Source organism: Phacochoerus africanus, chromosome 2 (assembly GCF_016906955.1).
Source record: "Phacochoerus africanus isolate WHEZ1 chromosome 2, ROS_Pafr_v1, whole genome shotgun sequence".
NCBI classification, from domain to species: Eukaryota; Metazoa; Chordata; class Mammalia; order Artiodactyla; family Suidae; genus Phacochoerus; species Phacochoerus africanus.
Window position 1 is genome coordinate 266,236,689 of NC_062545.1, and position 22,318 is coordinate 266,259,006.

Here is a 22,318-nt window from a genome sequence, read left to right on the forward strand (position 1 = left end):
TCTACCCACATGGTTACAAAGTAGTTGACAAATATCTGCAATATCCATGAGAAAATAAAGGCCTGCCTTAGGAGATTGCATGAAGGGCTACCTTCCACATCTGATTAAAGAAAGATCTTAGGTTTTTGTTTTGTTTTGTTTTGTTTTTGATTTTTATACCTGCACCTGCAGCATATGGAGTTTCCCAGGCTAGAGGTCAAATCAGAGCTGTAGCTGCGAGCCTACACCACAGCAGCAGCAACACCAGATCCCCAACCTATTGAGCTGGGCCAGGGATCAGACTTGCATCCTCATGAATACTAGTTGGATTCCTTTCCACTGCACCATAGTGGTTACTCCAAGATCTTAATCTGAATATTGATTTATTCCCTTCTTAGCTGTGTGCTCTTTAGCTGGTCAGTTAGCCTCTCTGAGCCTTCCTGATCTAAAAATGTAGGGTAAAGATACATGGCATATAGGTTGAAATAAAAGAAGTCATTAAATAAGAGAAGTCATTGACACATAGTAAAAATATCATTAATGATTTTTTTAGTTTGTATAATGCTTTTTTTCCCCCATTATAGCTGCTTTACAGTGTTCTGTCAATTTTCTACTATACAGCATGGTGACTCAGTTACATGCAATGTAGCCATTCTTTTTTCTCACATTATCATGCTCCATCATAAGTGACTAGACATAGTTTCCAGTGCTACATAGCAGGATCTCATTGCTAATTCATTCATAAGGCAATAGTCTGCATCTATTAACCCCAAGCTCCATCCCACTCCCTCCCCCTCCCCCTCCCCCTTAGCAGCCACAAGTTTATTCTCCAAGTCCATGATTTTCTTTTCTGTGGAAAGGTTCACTTGTGCCATATATTAGACTCCAGATACAAGTGATATCATATGGTATTTATCTTTCTCTTTCTGACTTACTTCACTCTACAGTCTTGTAAATGGTCCCTGAAGCTTTTCTACTTTTTCACTCTCCCCACTTCTTGGAATAATTCAGAGTTTGGCCATATCACTGGCACCCCTCTTCCCATTATTCTGATGTTTCCAGGGCATTCCAGGGATTCTGCCATTTGAGAAATACTCTAGAGATTATTTCTCAGAATTTTTAAGCTACTTTATTTACTTATTTATTGCTTTTTAGGGCCATACCTGTGGCATATGGAAGTTCCCAGGCTAGGGGTCAAATTGGAGCTACAGCTGCTGGCCTACTCCACAGCCACAGCAACACGGGATTCAAGCCATGTATGTGACCTGCACCACAGTTCACAGCAATGCTTGATCCCAACCAACTGAGCAAGGCCAGGGACCAAACCCACATCCTTATGGGTACTAGCTGGATTTGATCCCACTGCACCACAACAGGAAATACAAGCTATATAATTTTTAAACAGCCTCCATGTATAAAGGAAATAAACTTAATATTTTTTTTTTCTGTTCAGTTCAAGGAATTTTACTATTGCTATTTTTAAGAGGGCAGCTGGAGGAATAAAAAGCCTTTTATTCCAGAATTTACATCGCCACTATGGTACCTGGAGCAAGTCATCAAACTCTCTAAACCATAACCCAAATCCATCTACTTCACTCTGTCTCTCTACCCTGGGTCCCACATATGTATTTTCTTACCTTCTTTTATTGCATAAGACTTTTGGCCCCTACAATCCTCTCCGCAGTAGCGGAATGGTCTTTGCACACCCTCAATCAGATCAGTGCTGTCTGATGCTGAAAGTGCCACCCGTGCCCAAAGGTGTCTGATAGTACTGGGAACCTGCCCTCCACCGCATACCTGCCCCACAAGCCTCCTCACTTCCCGTTCTCCTTTGCTGACTATACTTGACCCACACTTGCCTTCCTTCTGCTCTTCCAAATATAGTGTTGATCCTATGTTTCTATTTATCCCAAATACCATTCCCCCCAATTCTGTACTTGGCTGGCTCCTTCTTATCCACCTAAAGTGAGTTCTTCGCTGACCACAAAATTTAAAGCAATCTGCTACTGATCTTGATATTTTGGGTTTTCTTCCAGGTTTACATTCTTGTTTAAGTATTTGTTTATGACATGAATCCTCTGACTAGCATGCCATTGACATAAAGGCAGAAACCATTGTTTCTATGGTACTTAAAGGCTGACCAAAGTAAGTATTCATTGAATGTGGAGTGAAGAAATGAAGTAGTTCTGGCTACCTCATTAGAGAAAGATTGGTAGGGAGGTTAAGGTCACAGACTTTAGGTAGTTCCCTGGTGGTTCAGTGGGTTAAGATTCTGTTGTTGTCACTGCTGTGGTACAGGTTTGATCCCTGGCCTGGGAACTTCTGTGTGCCATGGATGCAGCCAAAATAAACAAAAATAACAGGCACCAAATTGGGAATGGCCAGATCTGAAATTTACATCTGTTGTCTTTCATCAATAATATGGGTATAATGATAACAATCTCATAGATCTCTTCCAGGTTTAATTGAGATAATGCATGGCTACTAATATCCTGATTCCATCTCTATCTTATGCTTTTGTTTCCATCTAGACAATATTAGGGCAAGAAAAGTTCTGGATGCATCATCCTTCCTTTTATTCCTTAGTTAACACCAGTGAGATGAAAGCAGGAAACCACACATTTGGAGTCTCTGAATTCCTCCTCCTGGGCCTGTCTGAGCAGCAGGAACAGCAGCCTCTCCTCTTTGGCATCTTCTTGGCCATGTACCTGATCACCGTGGTGGGGAATATTGTCATCAGCCTGGCCATTGGCTCTGGTCCACAGCTCCACACCCCCATGTACTTCTTCCTAGCTAACTTCTCCCTCACTGACCTGGCTTTATCATCTACCACGGTCCCCAAGATGCTGGTCAACATCCAGGCTCACAGGCGTACCATCACCTATACTGGCTGCCTGTCTCAGATCTACTTCTTCCTGTGGCTCGTCGGTCTAGATGTGTTCCTCCTGGCAGTGATGGCATATGACCGGTTTGTGGCTATCTGCCATCCTCTGCACTACAACTTGGTCATGAGCCCCAGATACTGCGTCCTGCTAGTGGTCATGTCCCTAATCCTCACACATTCATACTCTCTAACCCACACCATTCTCTTGGCTCAGTTATCCTTCTGCACTGACAACACCATCCCCCACTTCTTTTGTGAACTTCTCCCCCTGTTGAAGCTCTCTTGTTCCGACACCTATGCCAACCAGTGTGTGTTGACCTACTGGGGAGGGGGGTTAACCATCTTGATCCCCTTGCTAATCATCATTTCTTATGCCCGCATCGTGGCTGCCATTGTGAGAATCCCATCAGCAAGGGGGAAGTGGAAGGCCTTCTCCACCTGCAGCTCCCACCTCTTGGCAATTTGTTTGTTCTATGCATCTGCTATAGGGGTGTACTTCCTTCCCTCCTCTGCCGATGCAGCCAGCAAGGACAGGTTTGCAGCAGTGATGTATGCTGTGGTGACCCCCATGCTGAACCCATTCATCTATGGCCTGAGAAACAGAGACATGAAGAGGGCCTTGGGGAGACTCCTGAGCAGAAGGGCACTGCAATCTCCATGAGGCCAAAGACATCATTTGGGGATTTCAGGGGAAATCAATTTAGAGAGTTATCTTGGTGTCTCCATCCAAACCCTGCATCTGCCATTTGCTAGCTTTCCAACCCAGGGAAATTAAATAACCTCATTGAGCCACCATCTCCTCACTCAAAAAAAAAAAAATTCATAAAATATGTACCATCATGTAGGGTTTCTGGGAGGGTAAGAAAGAAAAAATGCATACCTATAAATTTATTCAGATCTTCATTTTTTTTTCAGAAATTGTCAACATATGCCTTTGTGGTTAATATTTTCATTATAGAGAAGAGAAAGCAATGATCAAACAGGTTAAATTATGTAACCTGGAGTTAGACATCTAATAAATGGCAGAGCCAGAATTTGAACTCAGATATCTGATTCCAACATGCATACTCTGATAAATGCACATGAAATATATATATTCTTCATCCTTTTCTTTTTTTTTTTTTGCTTACTTCACACTGTTCACATATGCAGTTCCAATCTACGACTTCTCCAAATACAAGCAACTGATTTGAAAATGAGGTAAAATGACTAAGAAGCTAGAGAATAGAGTATATACAGCTTCAGAGATTCTGCTTCCCCAGGAGGTCACACCCTCTGCTTGAGCCTAAGCCCTTACTTAGACATTTTGAAATGACTTCTGAATCAAGCCATGGGGTCAAAGAGAAGAGTACTTGGACCACACTGCCTGACACTCTCACCAAGTTTCTTTTATTGAACCATCATCATTCTTCAGTGCTATGCCAACAGTCAATGCTTAGATGTCTTTCAAATAAAACTGTATTCCTATTGGTTTGTTTGATTAAAGTATAGTTGATTTACTATGTTGTGTGAATTTCTGTTGTATAGCAAAGTGACCTAGTCATAAATATATATACGTTCTTTTCCTCATATTAACTTCCAAAATGGTCTATCCCAAGAAACTAGATATAGTCTCTCCCCTAGATATGCAGCTAAGGATATATCCTAATAATCTGCAGAGGATTTTTTGTTAATATGTAGAAGAAATTTTGGAACCTGCACTACCCTCTGTGGATTTCTTCCCCCATCACTGAGACTCTACTGAGATCTCACTGATGAACTCAGAGTTTTTTCAATAGATTTCTTTTTTTTTTTGCTCTTGCCTGTGGCAAACAGAAGTTCCTCAGCCAGGGATTGACCCTGCACCACAGGTGCTATAATCAGAGCCACAGCAGTGACAACACTCAATTCTTACCCATGGAGCTGAGAGGGAATCCTGAAAATAGTTTTTTTAAATGAAAGTAAGACTTATGTTAGAGTCAGAAATACTTGGGTTTACATATTAGATTTAAAATTCACTGTCTGTGTGACTCTCAGCAAGTTCTCAACATCCCTGAGTCTCTGCTTCCAAATATAAACACGTGGATAGTTAAGAGTAACTATAGTAGCTGTCATCTAAGGCTGTTGTGAGAATTCATACAAAGGGTAACAAATACAAATTTATTATCACAGTGTCTGATATCTATGCTGTAATCAGCTTCTTCTGCTTAAAGTGAAAATACTACCAATTTTTCTCTTTTCATCTGTTTTCTTCTCCCAGCACCTGCCTTCCCTTCTCTTCCCTTCCACCTCTTATCAAAGAGAAACTTGACATTTGCCGTTTACGAGGCATAAGGTGACATGTCCACTCTAACCTTTTCCCTAGTGAATAAAACTCTGGTACCAGGAAATCTCCTCCAAGTTTAAAAAGGTATTGGGATCTCATTGCTAATCCATTCCAAAGGAAATTTAAAAACATAAAATATAAAATGTTAAAAATTTTAAAAATAAAATAAATTGTAGCCCATGTTTTTAAAAAAAGGTACTGGGGATAGGTTTCTTTTTTAATTTTATTTTTATTAAAGTACAGTTGGTTTTCAGTGTTGTGTCACTTTCTGCTGGACAGCATAGTGACCCAGTCATACATATATAACATTCTTTTTCTCATACTGTCTTCCATCGTGTTCCATCCTAAGAAACTGGATATAGTTCCCTGTGCTATACTGTAGGACCTCATTAGTTATCCATTCTAAATGTAAGAGTTTACATCTACCAACCTCAAACTCCCCATCCATCCCAATTCCTGCACCTCATCCTTTCAATACTAGGGCTCTGACATGACCCTGGACCTCTCCTTTGAATGGTGCATGCAACTGAAATTCTCTGCTACTCTCCATGCCTTCTAATGATGCTGACCATGGGTACAAGAGCAGCAGAAAATCCCTGACCTTTCATGCTGCCTCAAGTCTAGCCAGATGTTGATTTTACCACATTTTCTTGCTTTCTAGTATTTAAGGTTCAGCTAAATCATAAGGACTTGCTAACCAATGAATTAAATGGCCAAGGACCATTTTAAGTGACACTTTCCAGTCTGCATATATTGTCAAACTGACATCAAAAAAAGTTTGAAGGTTTTGGGATTTGGAACACTAGATTCCCATGTCACCTCACCCACATAGCAAGAGCTCCTCATTTTCCTTTCTTGATGTAATTCTGTATATTTTCATATTCACTACCTCCTGTCTTGAAAATTTTCTCCTTCTTTGTGTTTTGCAATGACCTACTCTCATTTCAAGACCCTTTACAAATGTTTCCTTCTGAGTGAAGTCTTCCTGGGTTCATCTATTCAGAGAGTTATTATTTCATTCTTCTATGTACATATGGACCTTTGCAGTCTTCTCTAGAAAACTATTCTAAATAGCTGTTAACTTTTAGCTATTTAGGGTCCAGGTGTTTAGCTGCTTGAGGATAGAAAGTGCATCTTACAAGCAATAATTCAAAGAGTGTGGTAGAACTGGTGCATGAATAAACAAATAGACAAGTGAATAGAATATTCAGAAATAAAAGTTTAGTGTATAATAAATGCTGGTACAAAGATGCATTTAATAAATGTACTGGAACAATGAGTACATTGGCATACAAGTACTAGAAGGAAACATGGTAAATTTCTCTTTAATGTCAGCGTAGAGAACAACTTTGACTCAAAGTCAAGAGGTGATAAAAATTTGATCATATAAAAACGTTAAATTTTTCATGGTGAAGTAACACTGTAAACAAAATAAAAGGAAACTAACTAAAATAAGGTAGTTGTAATGTTTGTCACAAATAAAAGCAAACAGCATTTCAACCAAGAGATCAAAACATACCAACATAACTGATATGATGTAATATGGATAAGGTTTCACTTTTGTGACATGTCCAAGTCATAGCATCTAAGTTCAATCATAAGGAAACAGTAGACAACTCCAGATGAGGGATAGTCTACAAAATAACTGTCCAGCACTCCTCAGAAGTGTCAAGGTCATGAAAAACAAAACAGTACAAAATTAAAGGAAAGTTTTAACAGTGAAATGTAATATGTGATCCTGTGATTGGATCCTATCTGACAAAGGGTATTACTGGGACAAGTAACAAAATTTGAATGAGGTCTGCTGATTATTTAACAGAATTTTATCAATATTAATTCCTTGATTTGATAATTACACCACAGTAATTGGGGAAGCTGATAATGAGGTATATAAGAATGTTTTTTTTTCCTATTTTTTCAGTATTTTGCAAGTCTAAAATTATTTCTTAATCATCAAATATAAAGAAATTAAAAAGAAAAAAGTTAAAAATACATAAGTAATAATAAAATATGAAGGAAATCCACAAATATTTGGGAATTAACCACCACACTTCAAAAACACATGAGTCAAAAAGTAAATCACAAGGGAAATAAGACAATATTTTGATTTGTAAGATACTGAAAAGACAATGTAACAAAGTGGATGAGCTTTGGATAAAGCAATGCTTAAACAGAAATTTATCATGTTAAATATTTACATTGAAAGAGAATAAAAAGCACCATCTAAATGTTCTACCTTAGGAAGATATTAAAGGAGGGAAAAGATATACCAAAAGTAAGTATAGGAAGAATTGAGAAAGATAAATGCAGAAGCCAGTGAAACACAGTACTAAAAAGAATTAGAGATAATTAAAAGAAACAATTTGATTCTTTGAAAAGATCAGCAAAATTGATAAACAGTGACTAGATAATTAGGAAAAAATGAGGAAAATTTTGATTATATCAAGAAGGAAAGAAAGATTCTCACTGCTACGTGGTGGTGAACTTTATATGAACAAATTTGTTAAATTGGATGAAAGAGACAAATTCCTTGAAAAATACAGTGGTTTGAAACTGATACATGATTGGATAGCTCTGTAAACAGACTTAAAACTATTTAGTTGTACACATTAAATGGGTGAATTGCATGACATGTGAATTATATTTCAATAACAACAAAAAAAAACGAGGTGGTTTAACAGCAAACTGAACACAGAAAATAAGATTAATAAACTCATAATGGAATCATAAAGAAAAAAGAGATTAAAAGACTGTAATAGAGCCTTAAAAGCCATGAGGAAAACACGCAAAATGTTACCATACACATGTGTATTTAGTTAAAGCCCCAGAAGGAGGATACAGAAATATCGGGACAGAGGCAATATTCTAAGTGATAGGGTCTGAGATTTTTCTGAAACCAATGATAAACATCAACTCACAGATTCAAGAAGTCAAGTGAAGTCAAAGCAGAGTGAATATAGATGAAAAAACAACAGCTATGTGTATATATATATATATATTCAGCCAACCTACTGAAAACCAAGAGAACCTCAAAAGTCACAAGACAGAAATTAGTGTGAAAATAGCAAGAACAAAACTACACCTGATAGAAGTGGAAATTTAACTGTCACCACACCCCCGGATTTCTGATTAACTCTCTAGAAGGATTGTGTACAGCTGCTTCCAGCATAATTCACTGCCTATATTATAGTTAACTGCATACATGTGCAACTCTACTCCAAGTAAAACTGTGTATTCCATAAAGGCATGGAATCAACACCTCCTCTGCCTGACATAGTATCTGGAAAATGGCAAAAAATAGTAAACATGGGTTGAGTCATATGATAAAAAAATAATCACATATTCATTAGAATAACAAGTGAAATTTTGATTGACATTGCCCTGTCTCTCTGAGATCACCCTACACAACACCAGGGAAATATTTACAACATTGACAAGAGAGTACAGGTCCCTTGTGAAATACACTGATGATATACATCATGGGATCTGCAGGTTTAAGAGAATGATCTCTAGATCACTTTTCTCAAAACCTAAGTACATGTGGTAGGAGATGATATTGCTTCATAAACACATGGGTTCTCCGGAGTGTCACTTCAATATATGGATGTAGGATTAAAGTCCCTCGGAAGAGCGTGTGTGACTTCCCAAAAGCCTTTTCAGTGCCATCTTCACATCATTGTTCCTGAGGCTGTAAATGAAGGGGTTTAGCATTGGAGTCACTACAGTATAAAATACAGCTGCAACCCTGTCCTTACCACCTGAGCGTGATGAAGGGGGCTCCAGATAGACACTAATTGCTGTGCCATAAAACAGGAAGACCACAGTGAGGTGAGACCCACAGGTGGAGAAGGCCTTTTGCCTGCCCGAGGCAGATGGGACCCCAAGGATGGTGGGGATGATATGTGCATATGACAGGATGATCAGGGAGAGGGGACCAGTGAGTATCACGGAGCCCACTGTGAACAGGGCTACTTGATTGGTGCTGGTGTCTGAGCAGGAGAGCTGCAGCAGAGGGACCACATCACAGAAGAAGTGATGGATGGTGTTGCCAGCACAGAAAGAAAGCTTAGCCATGAGCAGGGTGTGTAAGAGGGCGGCGAGGCTGGTGAGAACCCAGCATGCTGCAAGAAGGAGCACGCACACAAGAGGACTCATGAGTGTGGAGTAGTGCAGAGGTCTGCAGATGGCTGCATAGCGGTCATAGGCCATCACCCCCAAGAGGAAGTCATCCAGTGCCCCGAATGTCATGAACAAGTGCATCTGGGACAAACACCCCTCATATGAGATGGTCTGACTGTGTGTCTGGATGTTCACCAGCATCTTGGGGACAGTGGTGGAAGAAAAGCAGGCATCGGCCAAAGAGAGGTTGGCCAGGAAGAAGTACATGGGGGTGTGGAGGTGTGGGTCAGAGCCAATGGCCAGGATGATGAGCAGATTTCCCAACATGGTGGCCAGGTACATGCCCAGGAAGATGTTGAATAGGAGATACTGCTGCTCTGGTCTCTCACAGAGACCCAAGAGAAGGAATTCTGTGACAGTGGACTGGTTGTTTTGGTCCATGATACCCCTCTTTCTAGAAAGAGAAAACAGATATAGGAAAATTGTAGAAGGAGTAACAAGTGCAGCCTTCAATGATATCGTCATAATGATGTGGTCATATTCTATTCAGCAGATATGATTTTATCAGATTCCCTAGATCCTTCCTCCTGGATCTCCCTTAACTCTTCCCTACCCCTCAGTCCATCTGAGAAGGGAGAACAAGCAGGCAGAGGTATTGAGAACAAAAGCAAAGTGGTGTATGCTGGTCTGGGAGGTGAGGTGCACATCATCTCCATCCTTGCTACGTAGCACACGGGCATTCAGAACTACCATTTGCTGAACCCAAAGCACTATACATCATAGCATCTCTAACTAAATTATCTGTGAGTTGCTTGCTTTTGTTACCTGCGTATCATGGAAGAAACTCAGGAACATTAAGATGCGTTCACCAATTCCCAAATAAACTGATAAATACAAACCTGGACTCTGAAGCCTTTTCCCATGTTCTTAAACACCCTGAGTCAAGGTCACCTCTGAATTGAACCTTCCTCTGCAAGAGGAAGACCTGCATGACTTGCTCTGTAGGGGAGCAGGTACCACATATCATCTCAGGATGACCTGGAACAGGAGGCAGGGATAGGGACTGGGGTCTCTGTGGGTCTCAGAGGGAAAACATAACCCTGCCCCTTTCTCACAGCACTCACCGTATTTATCTGGCCCAAACAAAGGAAACCACTCTGTTACTACAGGTCCCTTTTGGTCTCAGAGGACCATACCTCAAGCACTGAAGGCTCTTCTTAGCCTATGATGGATGAGAAGGGTGAGAAGACTCAGGGCTGCAGGTGACACTGGGCCAGTTGTAGAGCAGCACCCAGATCGTGGTGATGGTGGTGAGAGGTGTTTTGGCCGCGTTATCATGGGCATATTTCTAGGTTCTGGGCCTCTGGAGTATGAGTCCCTGGCTGATCTGCAGGGACAGACATAAAGTAATTGCTCCAGCTTCACACTTTGTCTCCTGGCACCAGAATTCACTGGGGAGCATGGGGGTAGGGAGGGAAGAGTGTATTTATTGGTGGTTTTGCATGTGATAAGGTTTGTCTCTGGGGATGTGCATCTCTGTTCTTAGTGTGGTGGTTGCTCTGGGGTTTCCCCTGGGAGAACTGGAAACTGTGGCAGAAGGGGGACAAGGAGGTCCTACTGTACAGCACAGGGAACTATATCAAGTCCCTTGGGACTGACCATGACGAAAGATAGTATGAGAAAAAGTGTGTGTGTGCGTGTAAAACTGAGTCACTATGGTGTACAGCAGAATGTGACTCAACACTGTCAATCAACTTACACCAATAAAAGATAAATTTATTTTTATTATTTTTTTGTATTTTTGCCTTTTCTAGGGCAGCTCCCATGGCATACGGAGGTTCCCAGGCTAGGGGTCTAATACGAGCTTTTTGCTGCTGGCCTATGCCAGAGCCACAGCAACACACAGTCTGAGCAGCGTCTGCGACCTGCACCACAGCTCACAGCAACACTGGATCCTTAACCCACTGAGCAAGGCCAGAGTGGAACCCTCAACCTCATGGTACCTAGTCGGATTTGTTAACCACTGTGCCACAACGGGAACTTCAAGATAAATAAAAAAAAAAAAGAAGAAGAAGAAGAAGAGAGAACAGGAGGTGGAGTACAGCTAACTTGCATTCTGAACTGGCCCAAAGATTTCCTGGTCCTCTACCTGCTCTGAGCCTTTGAGTTTCAATTATTGCTAATAAAGCAATCCGTTTAAACTGCTGGCTCCCATGCATCTTGAGAAACTGGGGTAAACCAACAATCCAGGAAATGACAGTAATAATATTAAAATTTAGAACATCATGGAGAACAGGAAGATGGTTTTGAGATAGAACGTGATGTGGGAGCAGAAGGCTGCTTTAAGACTTGACTTCATCAAACAGAAAATTTTAGAAGGGGCACACCAGTTGTCAAGGAATTTGGTGTGATACAATGTTGTGCACCTTGAGGAGTGAGAAGCCCTAGCCAGTCCTAAGTGGTCTACCACTGACCCTGACACCTCGTGGCTATTTGTCAGGGTGTGTCAGAAAATTCTGGGTTTTCCATGTACTCTTTGGTTACTCAAGTGACTACTATTAAAGATTCCCTTGATGACCTAAAATTATTGTCTGCCCTGAGGAGCACTCTGATACCCAGATCCTCACTTCCAAAATTAACAGATCACATGACTGAGTGAACACCCCCTCCCATTTCAGAGGGTCCAGGGGTAGCTGTCATCAGGGCAGGACCCCCATCAAAACACCTGGTATTGGAGACTCTGGTATAGGTTTCCCAATGATTATGGTTTATGGTTTCTAGGAAGAATCCCAAGGAGCTCCAGCTTCTTCTATTACGAGATACACAGTGCATCCAATCTCCTCCTCCCCAGAACTTGGGTTCCTAAGGTGCAGAATCCATTGTCCTATTCCCTCATCTAACACAGTGCCAACCCCTCCAGCCTCATTAGGGACATGGCATATCTCATGGATCCTGGTCATCGCCTATGGACAATCACCCTTATACCACCATGAAGGTCCACTCGTCACCACACACTAAGCAACATTTTATGGTTTATTGATCCTGGTTGCCATCACAGTGATCCCAGAGACCCCATTAAATTTAAGGAAGGGACCCTCTGTGTGCTCCAGGATGATTTTAGAAATATATTGAAAGCAAACAAGTCTGCCTTAGCCAGACTGCTGGCAAAATAACTTTGTCTAATTTTTCAGTGGTTGTATCTCCCACACCCCTTGGATTTTGCATCATCTAGGTGAATGTTCTAACTGGCCATGTGGCCACCAAAATAAAATGAAAACTCTGGGCTGAACAATTGGCTTCACCAAATCGGACCATGTGTCTGCCCCTACCTCTTAAAATTGTTAGTATGGCTCAGTATAAATGGAAACAAGGCCTTCAAGGGTTGAGACTCATTATATGAGATCTTTTAAGAGAAAGGAAAATTACCCCTGCTATTTCTCAACTTACCAGCCCAATTTGGCCTGATCATAAAACCAGAAGGAATCAATGGTCCCTAACGGTAGATTAACCTTCATGCTGTGGTTCCATCCATTAAGGTCCTTATACTTAACATAATGGAAATACCAAGGCCATTCAATTTTCACTGGCAAATTGTTGGTGTAATAGACGTGTTTGATATGTTCTATTAAGTGCCATCTTGAACAACCTCTTGGCCTCAGTTTGCATTCACTTTTGAAAGTACAAAATACATCTCTGTTTGGGTATCTCAACAGTATAGTCACTACATGAAACCTCTACTGGCAAGGCTTTAATCAGACAGATCTGTCCCCAGGTACCCAATATGATACTACATTGGTGACATCCTCTTAGGAGATTCACTAGATACACACACAACAAATACTACCCCTGCACTTCCTAAGGGTGGAGGGGGTATTTCCCACCTAAGGTTAAAGGGCCTGCTACCTCCATTAAATTCTTAAGCATCATCTGATCCACTGACGCTCATTCCATTCCTGACGAAGCATAAAGGTAACTCCCAATTTTATCAGCTTCAACAAATGTCAAGCAGGCCCAACACTTACTATGTCTTTTTGGCTTCTAGAGGCAGCATATTCCTCATTTACAAATACTTTTAAGGCCCATTTGTGGAATCACCAGCAAATCATCCCACAAAGAATGCAGTCCATTATAATAGAAGGCTCTGGAGTTGGCACAGAAGACCATGTAACAGACATTTTCTTTAGTGCCTACTACAAACTCCTTTAAAATATAGGCTCTGGGTGTTCCCACTGTTGCTCAGCAGTTAGTGAAACTGACTAGCATCCATGAGGACATGGGTTCAATTCCTGGACTTGCTCAGTGGGTTAAGAATCTGGCACTGATGTGAGTTGTGGTGTAGGTCATAGACATGGCTCAGATCCTGAGTTGTTGTGGCTGTGGCACAGGTTGGGGGCTACAGTTCCAATTGGACCCCTAGCCTGGGAACCTCCATATGCCAAGGATGAGGCCCTAAAAAGACAAAAAGACCCCCAAAAAATAAAAAAATAAAATAAAATGAAATATAGGCTCTGGTATTCTCTTCCTTTTCTTCTTGGTATCTTTGAACTGTCCGTACTGGCTATAAGTTGCCCACGGAGTTCTGGCATAAAAAATTGCCTACTTAGGCCCCATGCTATACAGCATTAGAACTGGCTGCATCCTGGTCTCTCCTGGAAACAGGGTGCTCACAAGATCTGAAACTGTGATCCTCTACACTCAGTTACCCCCTATGCTCTAAATCATGGAAACATCACCCTAAAAGCTGAGATGGTCATGGAGGCCTCTTTGTTGAAATGGAAATGGTACCTATAGGATGGAACCAACCTGAACCCTGATATATTCCACCTGCAGGAGGTGGCCTCCTCGGTCCTCTATCCTTTGCCAGATGCCACAGTGGCAGAGGAGGTCATCCTTCTCCTGGATCCCTTGGCCACCTGAGGAAATTTTTGGACCAACTAAGTGAACAGGAAGGAAAGGAAGTCCATATATTTTACATATGGTAGCACCACCATCATACATGATGGAGCTCACTGGAGAACTGCTGCTTTTTATCCCTTAGTTGAGATTCCCCTGATCAAGGATGGAATCCAAGGATCAGAACAGTTAGTTGAACTCCAGGTGCTCATCTTGGTATTGGAAGATGCCCTGGGCAGCAACTGGCTCCAATTACACAACTTTAGCAACTGGCCTTTGCCAGTGGTTTAGCCCTTTGGTTTGGCCAATGGCAACAATTCTCATTCAGGGTTGCCCTCTTTGGAATAACAAACTCTGGGAATTCCTTGGTTATCAAATATGAAAGATACAAATTCAGATCATACATGTCTCAGTCCACACCAAGACTCAGACTACTGAGGCCCAATCTAATGTCCAAGCTGATAGATTTGCACAGATTTTAGAGGCCAGGGCTAAACTACTTCAGATAACAGTCCAGATGTCTTTCCTTTTGGCTCAGAGAGCCTATGAAACATCAGGTCATAGAGGCCCCTCTACCCTTCTGTCTTGGGCTACATGCAAAGGGTGTTCCCTTTCCTCTGTTATGGACCACATGGTGATGAGCCTAGGCAGCCTTTGTGAGAAGGCTCATCATTGGCTATATAATCACTCAGGTGGCACTCCCATGGAGATTCCATAGAGTCACTGGCAAATAGGTTTTCTTCAGCCACTGTCCCCAAATGCCAGTGCCACTACCTATGATTTGACCTTGGTAGATAATCTACAGTGGCAACTTCCTTTTTGTCATTTTTCTTCTACTGGGGCCACACCAGCACCGTATGGATGCTCCCAGGCTAGGGGTCAAATTGGAGCTATAGGGGACAGCCTACACCACAGCCACAGCAATATCAGATCTGAGCTGTGTCTGTGATCTACACTGCAGCTCATGGAAATGCTGGATCCTCAACCCACTGAGCAAGGCCAGGGATCAAATCCCATTCTCATGGATACTAGTCAGATTCATTACCACTGAGCTAGAATGGGGAACTCCTAGGTTGGCACCATATTTTTCCACCCACCAGACCTGCCACTGCTCAAGGTAGCACAAAGAACCTCACCAAAACACTCCTCATTCCTTGTGGGTTCCTGAAAGGCCAAGGCACTCACTTCACTTCTCAAAATACACAATGCTGGAATCTTGGACAAGGCATTCAAGGCAACTTCCACCTCCCCTATCAGTTCCCTGCTCCTGGTTTTATAGACCACAACAATGGCTCACTTATAACTAAACCTCCTGAAATTACAAAATAAAGTATGGTCTAAAAAATGGTATCCCTCTGCCTATGGCCATCACTATACTAAATTCTGACCTTTGGGGCTCTCTACCCCCTATTTAAATGTGCTGAAAACACCCTCGTTGCCTTCCCCTGCCCTCTGTGGTGACTCCCCATGTTGGGGATTATGAAGATCATTCTGAACAAGGCATCCCCTCCTTTCAATCTTCCTTTTCAGAATTGCCTTCATTATGACTGGGATGGAAGCCAGACTGAGGACAGATTGTTAGTTATGAAACACTTCCTAGTTAACACTGCTCTAGCTATACCCTAGAGCTATTATGGTGCCCTGATGATCTGCCTAATCCCAAGCTCTGGAAAAATTTTCTGCCTCTATGGGATATTTAATTAATAATGTTAATCATGTTCTCACTCAGAAAGCAGAGTTCATTGCTCCAATTCGTACCTGTAACAATGTGGATCACAGAGAGAGGTCAAGACAGGTGAAAATTGGTCTCATCCAAAAGCATTTTCCATTAAGGAATGGAGATCCCCACTCCAGACAAATAGATATGGAAAGGAGGTATCAACTGTTCCATCCTGATCCCATAGTAGTCAAAAGCACCCCGGCCCCCTTCCCAAGTGCCTGTGATCATAGCAACACAGAGGCAAAGTTGCTCAGATATTAGAGGGTGTGGTTTGTTTTTCAAGCAGAAGCTTTTCCCCAGTCCTGCCCCTCACCCATGACACAATGTCAAACCCATTCCCTCTGCTTGTCCAAACAAACCCAGACTTGCCTACCCCCACCCAGCTATCCCCAGAAATTCTTAGTGTGAGTAATAAACTTTCATTTAAATCCTTTTCCTGTGTGAAGTGCCATCAGCCTCTGACACCTGAACCAAACCATGTGCTTTCAGATAATATGCACTGTGTATACCCATCAAAGATCTATAGCCTGAATCTTTGGTACACACACACACACACACATATGATAAAGCAAAACAGTAAAATGTAGCCCTTCTGAAGTGTGGTTGAAGAGCAGACAGGAATTCATTCTATCACCTTTACTGTCTTTGCTAAGTCTGAAATCATTCAAAAGTTAAATTAAAAACAATTTTGAGTCCTAGCTGGAACCATGCCCAAAAAGGAAGGAGTTCAATACATTCCTGGCTTTAAGAACACTGTCCCCTCTGGCTCCAATTCCCTCTTTCTCCTGGACACACTGCTCCCAAAATAGCAGTAAGAAATTGGCCAATTAATCCACGGTGGCTCCTCTCTACTATGAAGAGAAGCTGAGGACTTGAGCAACAGTCTACAAGGGGTGTCCGAACTCCACTGGCATTCACAAGCCCAGGTCAGAAGTGGGTAGAAATCTGCCCTTGACATTTGATCAGCCTGTGGGTTTGTGCGGAAGTATCTCTGTGCTCATGTGTGTGTGTATACTTGTATACTTGCATCGTGTATGTTTGCATATGTGTTGTTTGGGAGGAGTGTGTGTGTGGGTAGAACCTGATTCTTTTCCTGAGGTAGACCAAATCTGGTCTCTGTTTTCACACTTATAGAAGAAGTTCCCAGTCTCCTAGCCTACGATTTTAGGGTCTCCTGAGTCATGCCCTGATCTTAAATATTTTCATTCTACTGTTATGCCTGGGGCATTTCCCCCCTGGACAGGTATCACAGCTGAGAGGCTGCTTAGCATCAGTGCTGCTGGAGAAGATGCCTGACCTCGTCAAGGGACCAAGGTCAGAGCGGTCTTAACCTCTGCTCAGGAGTGTGTGGTGTAAGTGTAAGCTGTGTTTGTGGGTGACAAACTGGTGTGTGAGAGCAGTAATATGTGTTGTTTGCTTTTGTCTCTGTGTTTGTTACCATGTGTATGGGTTGGTGGTGGTGGTTTAGCGACTGAATTGGCTTATCTGCCCAACCTGACTGCTTTCATTATGGAAGGATTCAGGGCTGAAGCACACCTTTCAGGTAAGGGAGTGTGCACCGCTTGTTGCAGTGAGTGTGTGTGTGAAGGTGTGCATGCATGTTGTTGGTGTTTGTCTTATGAGATTTTTGAATTGTGTGTGGCTCTGTGTGCATTTGGTGATGTGTATATGTAGTGATGAGTTATATATAAGCAGCAAGTTGTACATTGTACCAGGTTTGTTGTACTTGTGTGTCAGTGGTACATTGTGGGTGTATTTATGAATGATATGCTATTGTGCACTTACATGTCTTACCTTGTGTGCTATTTGTGACTTGTATGTATATGTGTGTTTATGAACTGAATCATATACTGGTTATACTTCCCCTAGAATTGGACTGGAATCCTCAGATCAGTAGAGTGTTTGTGTGTGTGTGCACACGTATGTGCACATGTGTGAAAGAGAAAGAGATTCGTATACATGTTTGCAGGTTTCTGATTTGCACCCATGACCTCAAATATTACTGTATGTGACCTCCGTCTTGAGAGACATCAGCTGAGATAACCAATTCTCCCAGCAACTGTTTTGAGGAAAGGATCTGCTATCGTTTTCACACACCTGAGTGGGACTGACTGTTTCAGAGCTTTACACTCCACTTCACTTCACTTCAGGTCCCAGCAAAGAAACACTGGGCTCCACGCCAAGTGAAGCAAGAGTGTAGAAGCCGTTGGGAGGGCACTTAATTCTTTGGCCTCAGTTTCCATTCTATAAAATGGAAGCTTACAGGCCCCCAATATATATCTATGTCTTAAATAGAATCTAACATATGATAGAGCATTTTGTCAATTGGAAAACATATAAATGTGAATGAAAGGAATCTGGAAAGAGCACTAAGAATATTTTGGACTACTTTGGTTTCCTTGCAGCCCTAAAATAACACTGAGTATCTGTGGCTCATAACCAATTAAAATAGGAGAGTTCTATGTTGAAGACATGAGTTCTGATCACACAATACTATTAGATAGAACTACATGAAGGATCCAATACTTGATTTTAACCCTCAGAAAAGGACAATTATCTATCTATCTATATATCTATCTATTGGCATATATATACACACACACACATACAGTATGTACACATAGGATTTCAGTTTGAGCTATGTACATGGGTTATATATACACACACATATATATTCTGTAAATATGGTCCATATATGTGCTTACATAGATATTCCATCTATGTATATGTATATGTACATACATATAGATGGGATTATATAGATATATTAACCTATATATGTGTGAAAAAATATATATATATAAATAATCTCTGACAGCTGCTGTTATATGCCTGTAGAATTGATACCCTTTCTATTTCTATTTGCTAATAGCTTAAATGGGAAAAGAACACTAATTCTTAGCATAACAATGAAAATTTTCACGATATAATGTAAGGCTGATGTGTGGATTTAAATGGTAAATGTATGTAAGTCTTTAACACAGTGCCCATTGCATCGTACAATCCCCCAAATATTCAGATAATCCTCAAGTAACTCAAAATATTATTATGAAGGTAGTTTGTGGACTATTCTGGCATCAAGTGATTTTAAATGACCACCCATTTCTACTGCTGATGAGTTTATAGGTTCCAAATTAGGTCATTGGGATGCAGCCAGGTTCCCAGGAGGAGATGGCAAGTCTCCACGATGCCATCTCAGTCCTGGAAATGACTGAGACCAGTTTGCCGAAGCTCATCTACTATTTCTACCAGAGTCAACTCTCACAGTTTGGCTCAGTCTCCATGTAATAAATTATTCCAGCATGCTTATAAAAACATTCTAGCAGAAAACATACTAGTGCTTTACCTGTGCACTGCTGCATTCTCAGACCTGAGCAGAGGGCTGGGTTCGGACTCAATGTTCAATAAATCATGATTTCATCAAACAGTAAGTGCCCACTTGCTTCTGTGCCCTGAGGTCTTTCTTGCTGGATGCTTTGGGGTGTGATGTTTGCCTAGATCCAGACTGGGATGAGCGAAGATGCATGCATTCATACGAGTGAGGAATTAATAAGAAGGTATTTTAAAACTCATTGTTTTTTCAGAAATTTGCAGTGTGGAATGTATCCTTGACATTCATTCTGATAGTCCTGCCTTTTATCCCCAGCATACAAAGCACGATATGAGGCATGAGAACCAGACACGCATGTCTGAGTTCTTCCTCCTGGGGCACCACATCTGGTCAGAGCAGCAGGGCATGTTCTTTGCCCTGTTCCTGGGCATGTACCTGACCACAGAGCTGGGGAACCTGCTCACCATCCTATTCGTCAGGCTGGACTCTCGCCTCCACACCCCCATGTACTTCTTCCTCAGCCACTTGGCCCTCACAGATGTCTCGTTTTCATCTGTCACTGTCCCTAAGATGCTGCTGAACACACAGACCCAATGACAATCTATCACTTATGCAGGGTGCCTTTCACAGGTGTATTTCTTTATATTCCTTGGTTGCCTTGATGGTTTTCTTCTCACAGTGATGGCATATGACAGGTATGTGGCCGTGTGTCACCCTTTCCACTACAGCAGTATCATGAGGGATGAATTTGGTATTATCCTAGTGGGTGGTTGCTGGTTCTTCTCTTGTGCACAAACTCTGCTGCACACCCTCCTCATGGACCAGTCCAGTCATACTTCTGTGCAGGGACTGTCTCTCCCTCTTCTTTTGTGACCTTGCTGCTGTGCTCAAATCCTCTTGCTAAGACATGTCCCTCAATGAGCTGCTCATCTTCACCGAAGGAGGACTGATCTTTACCCTGCCATTTGGTGATATCTTGGGCTCCTATACCCGCATGGCAGCCATCATCCTGAAGGTCCTATCCTTCAAGAGAATCTTCAAAGCCTTGTCTACCTGTGGTTCTCACCTCTTTCTGGTGTTTTTATATTATGGGACAATTGCAGGTGTTTCCTATTTTCCCTCATCAGGCAATGCCAAACACAAGGATATAATTGCTGCTTTGGTGTACATGGTAGTCACCCCCATGCTGAACCCCTTCATCTACAGCTTGAGGGATAAGGATATGAAACATGCTCCTCAGAAAATTTTCAGAACCAAGGACACCACTTGGTGTCCTAAATGCATTCTGTCTGTCACAGTTACTCCTGGGGGCTCTAAAATATGTCTCCTTTAAAAGTTGGACTTAACCTTCCATGTCCATGTGCACTTATAAAGTAATATTATTCTTCAAATTTCCATTTTTTAATTAAAAGAGTTATTTAAAATAAATTTTACATCTTTAACATTCCCAGCTACATAGCACGGAGAACTCTACTCAATATTCTGTGATAACCCATCTGGTAAAAGAATCCGCAAAAGAATGGATATGTGTATGTGTATAACTGAATTGCTCTGCTGCACAGCAGAAACCACCATGACACTGCAAATCAACTACACTGGAACAAAACTTCAAAAAATGAAAAAAAAAAAGGAGTTCCTGTCATGGCACAGCAGAAACAAATCCCACTAGGAACCATGAGGTTGTGGGTTCGATATCTGGCCTTACTCAGTGGGTTAAGGATCTGGAGTTGCTGTGAGCTGTGGTGTAGGTGGCTGACGCAGCTCAGATCTGGCATTGCTGTGGCTCTGGCATAGGCCCATGGCTACAGCTCCGATTGGACCCCTAGCCTGGGAAACTCCATGTGCCATGGGTGCAACCCTCAAAAAAAAAAAAAAGATAAAAGGACACACACACAAAAAAAGGCATTCAACAGGCCCACTTGCCTTAAATAGAAAGTGACTACATATGTGAATATATAAAATAAAATACCATATAAGATTAGAAAATTCCCCAAAGGCCTTGGGACATGACCAAAGGTATTCGTAGGTGCCTTGGCCTCTCCCATGGCTGGGAGGGCATATGAACTGGCTCTACTGATCTAAAAGCACAGCGACTCTGGGTTTTTCAGAACTTGATCCCCGCAGGGATCAGCTCATGGCTTTGAAGAGCAGGTGCTGGAGGTCAACTGCATGAGGCAGAAACTGGCTTGTCTTGCTCTCCTGCCTCCACAAGCCTATGGCACATAGTCTGAGCCTGGTAAGCATTTTCTAAATGAATGAACAAATGAATGAATGGACATGTTGAATAAAGCTGAGTCGGATAATTTTTTTTTTAAGTTGGACTTGTTTTACCACCAACACCATTTTTCTCTCAACCTAATTTTGCATTTCCTCTCATCTTTTTTTCACCTGCTCTCTGAATTCTGTGTATTGTTTCCGCAGTAGAATCCTAAGCTCTCTGATGATGTTCACTTCAAGCCTGGGAACTTTTTTCCCCATCTGCTGCAGGTATGACCGTAAAAAAGAAAAAAAAAAACAAATTCATTTGTACATAAATGTAAGGGATTATTTCTGGGTTCTCCATTCTGTTCCATTGATCTATACGTCTATCTTTCTGCCTGTATCACACTATCTTGATTACTGTAGATTTGTAGTAAGTTTTGAAATAAGAACATATGAATCCTGACATTTTGTCTTTCAAGATTGTTTTCATTAGTCTGGATTCCTTGAATTTCCTTACGTAGATTAAAATCAGTTTGTTAATTTCTGCAAAGAAGCCAGCTGGGATTTCAGTAGGAATTATGTTGAATATATAGGTCAGTTTGGGAAATCTTGCCATCCTAACAATATGAAGTACCCTGAGCCATGAAAACAGGATGTATTTCCATTTATTTATACCTTTAATTTCTTTCTACAATGCTTTGTGGCTTTCAGAGCAAGAATTTTGACCTTTTTTTTGCCTTTTGTTGTTGTTATTATTGTTGTTGTTGTTGTTGTTGCTATTTCTTGGGCCACTCCCATGGCATATGGAGGTTCCCAGGCTAGGGGTCTAATCGGAGCTGCAGCCACCGGCCTACGCCAGAGCCACAGCAATGCGGGATCCGAGCT

The 22,318-nt window shown here is 41.7% G+C and overlaps 1 protein-coding gene and 2 pseudogenes across 1 annotated transcript; 2 read left to right on the forward strand and 1 right to left on the reverse strand.

Moving 5' to 3' along the window:
• The window catches only part of LOC125120321 (olfactory receptor 1J4-like), a 39,382-nt pseudogene extending 29,654 nt beyond the window's left edge, over nt 1–9,728 (reverse strand).
• Nucleotides 2,580–3,524, forward strand: LOC125120322 (olfactory receptor 1G1-like). Its single transcript, XM_047768335.1, has one exon. The coding sequence runs from the start codon at nt 2,580–2,582 to the stop codon at nt 3,522–3,524; it is 945 nt and encodes a 314-aa protein (XP_047624291.1).
• Nucleotides 9,729–19,912: 10,184 nt separating the features above from the next.
• LOC125120924 (olfactory receptor 1J2-like) lies at nt 19,913–20,564 on the forward strand (annotated as a pseudogene).
• The last annotated feature ends 1,754 nt before the right edge of the window (nt 20,565–22,318 follow it).

What these genes read in the sequence shown, in the direction of transcription:
- LOC125120322 (XM_047768335.1), top strand. Translation starts at nt 2,580, where the DNA reads ATGAAAGCAGGAAACCACACATTTGGAGTCTCTGAATTCCTCCTCCTG.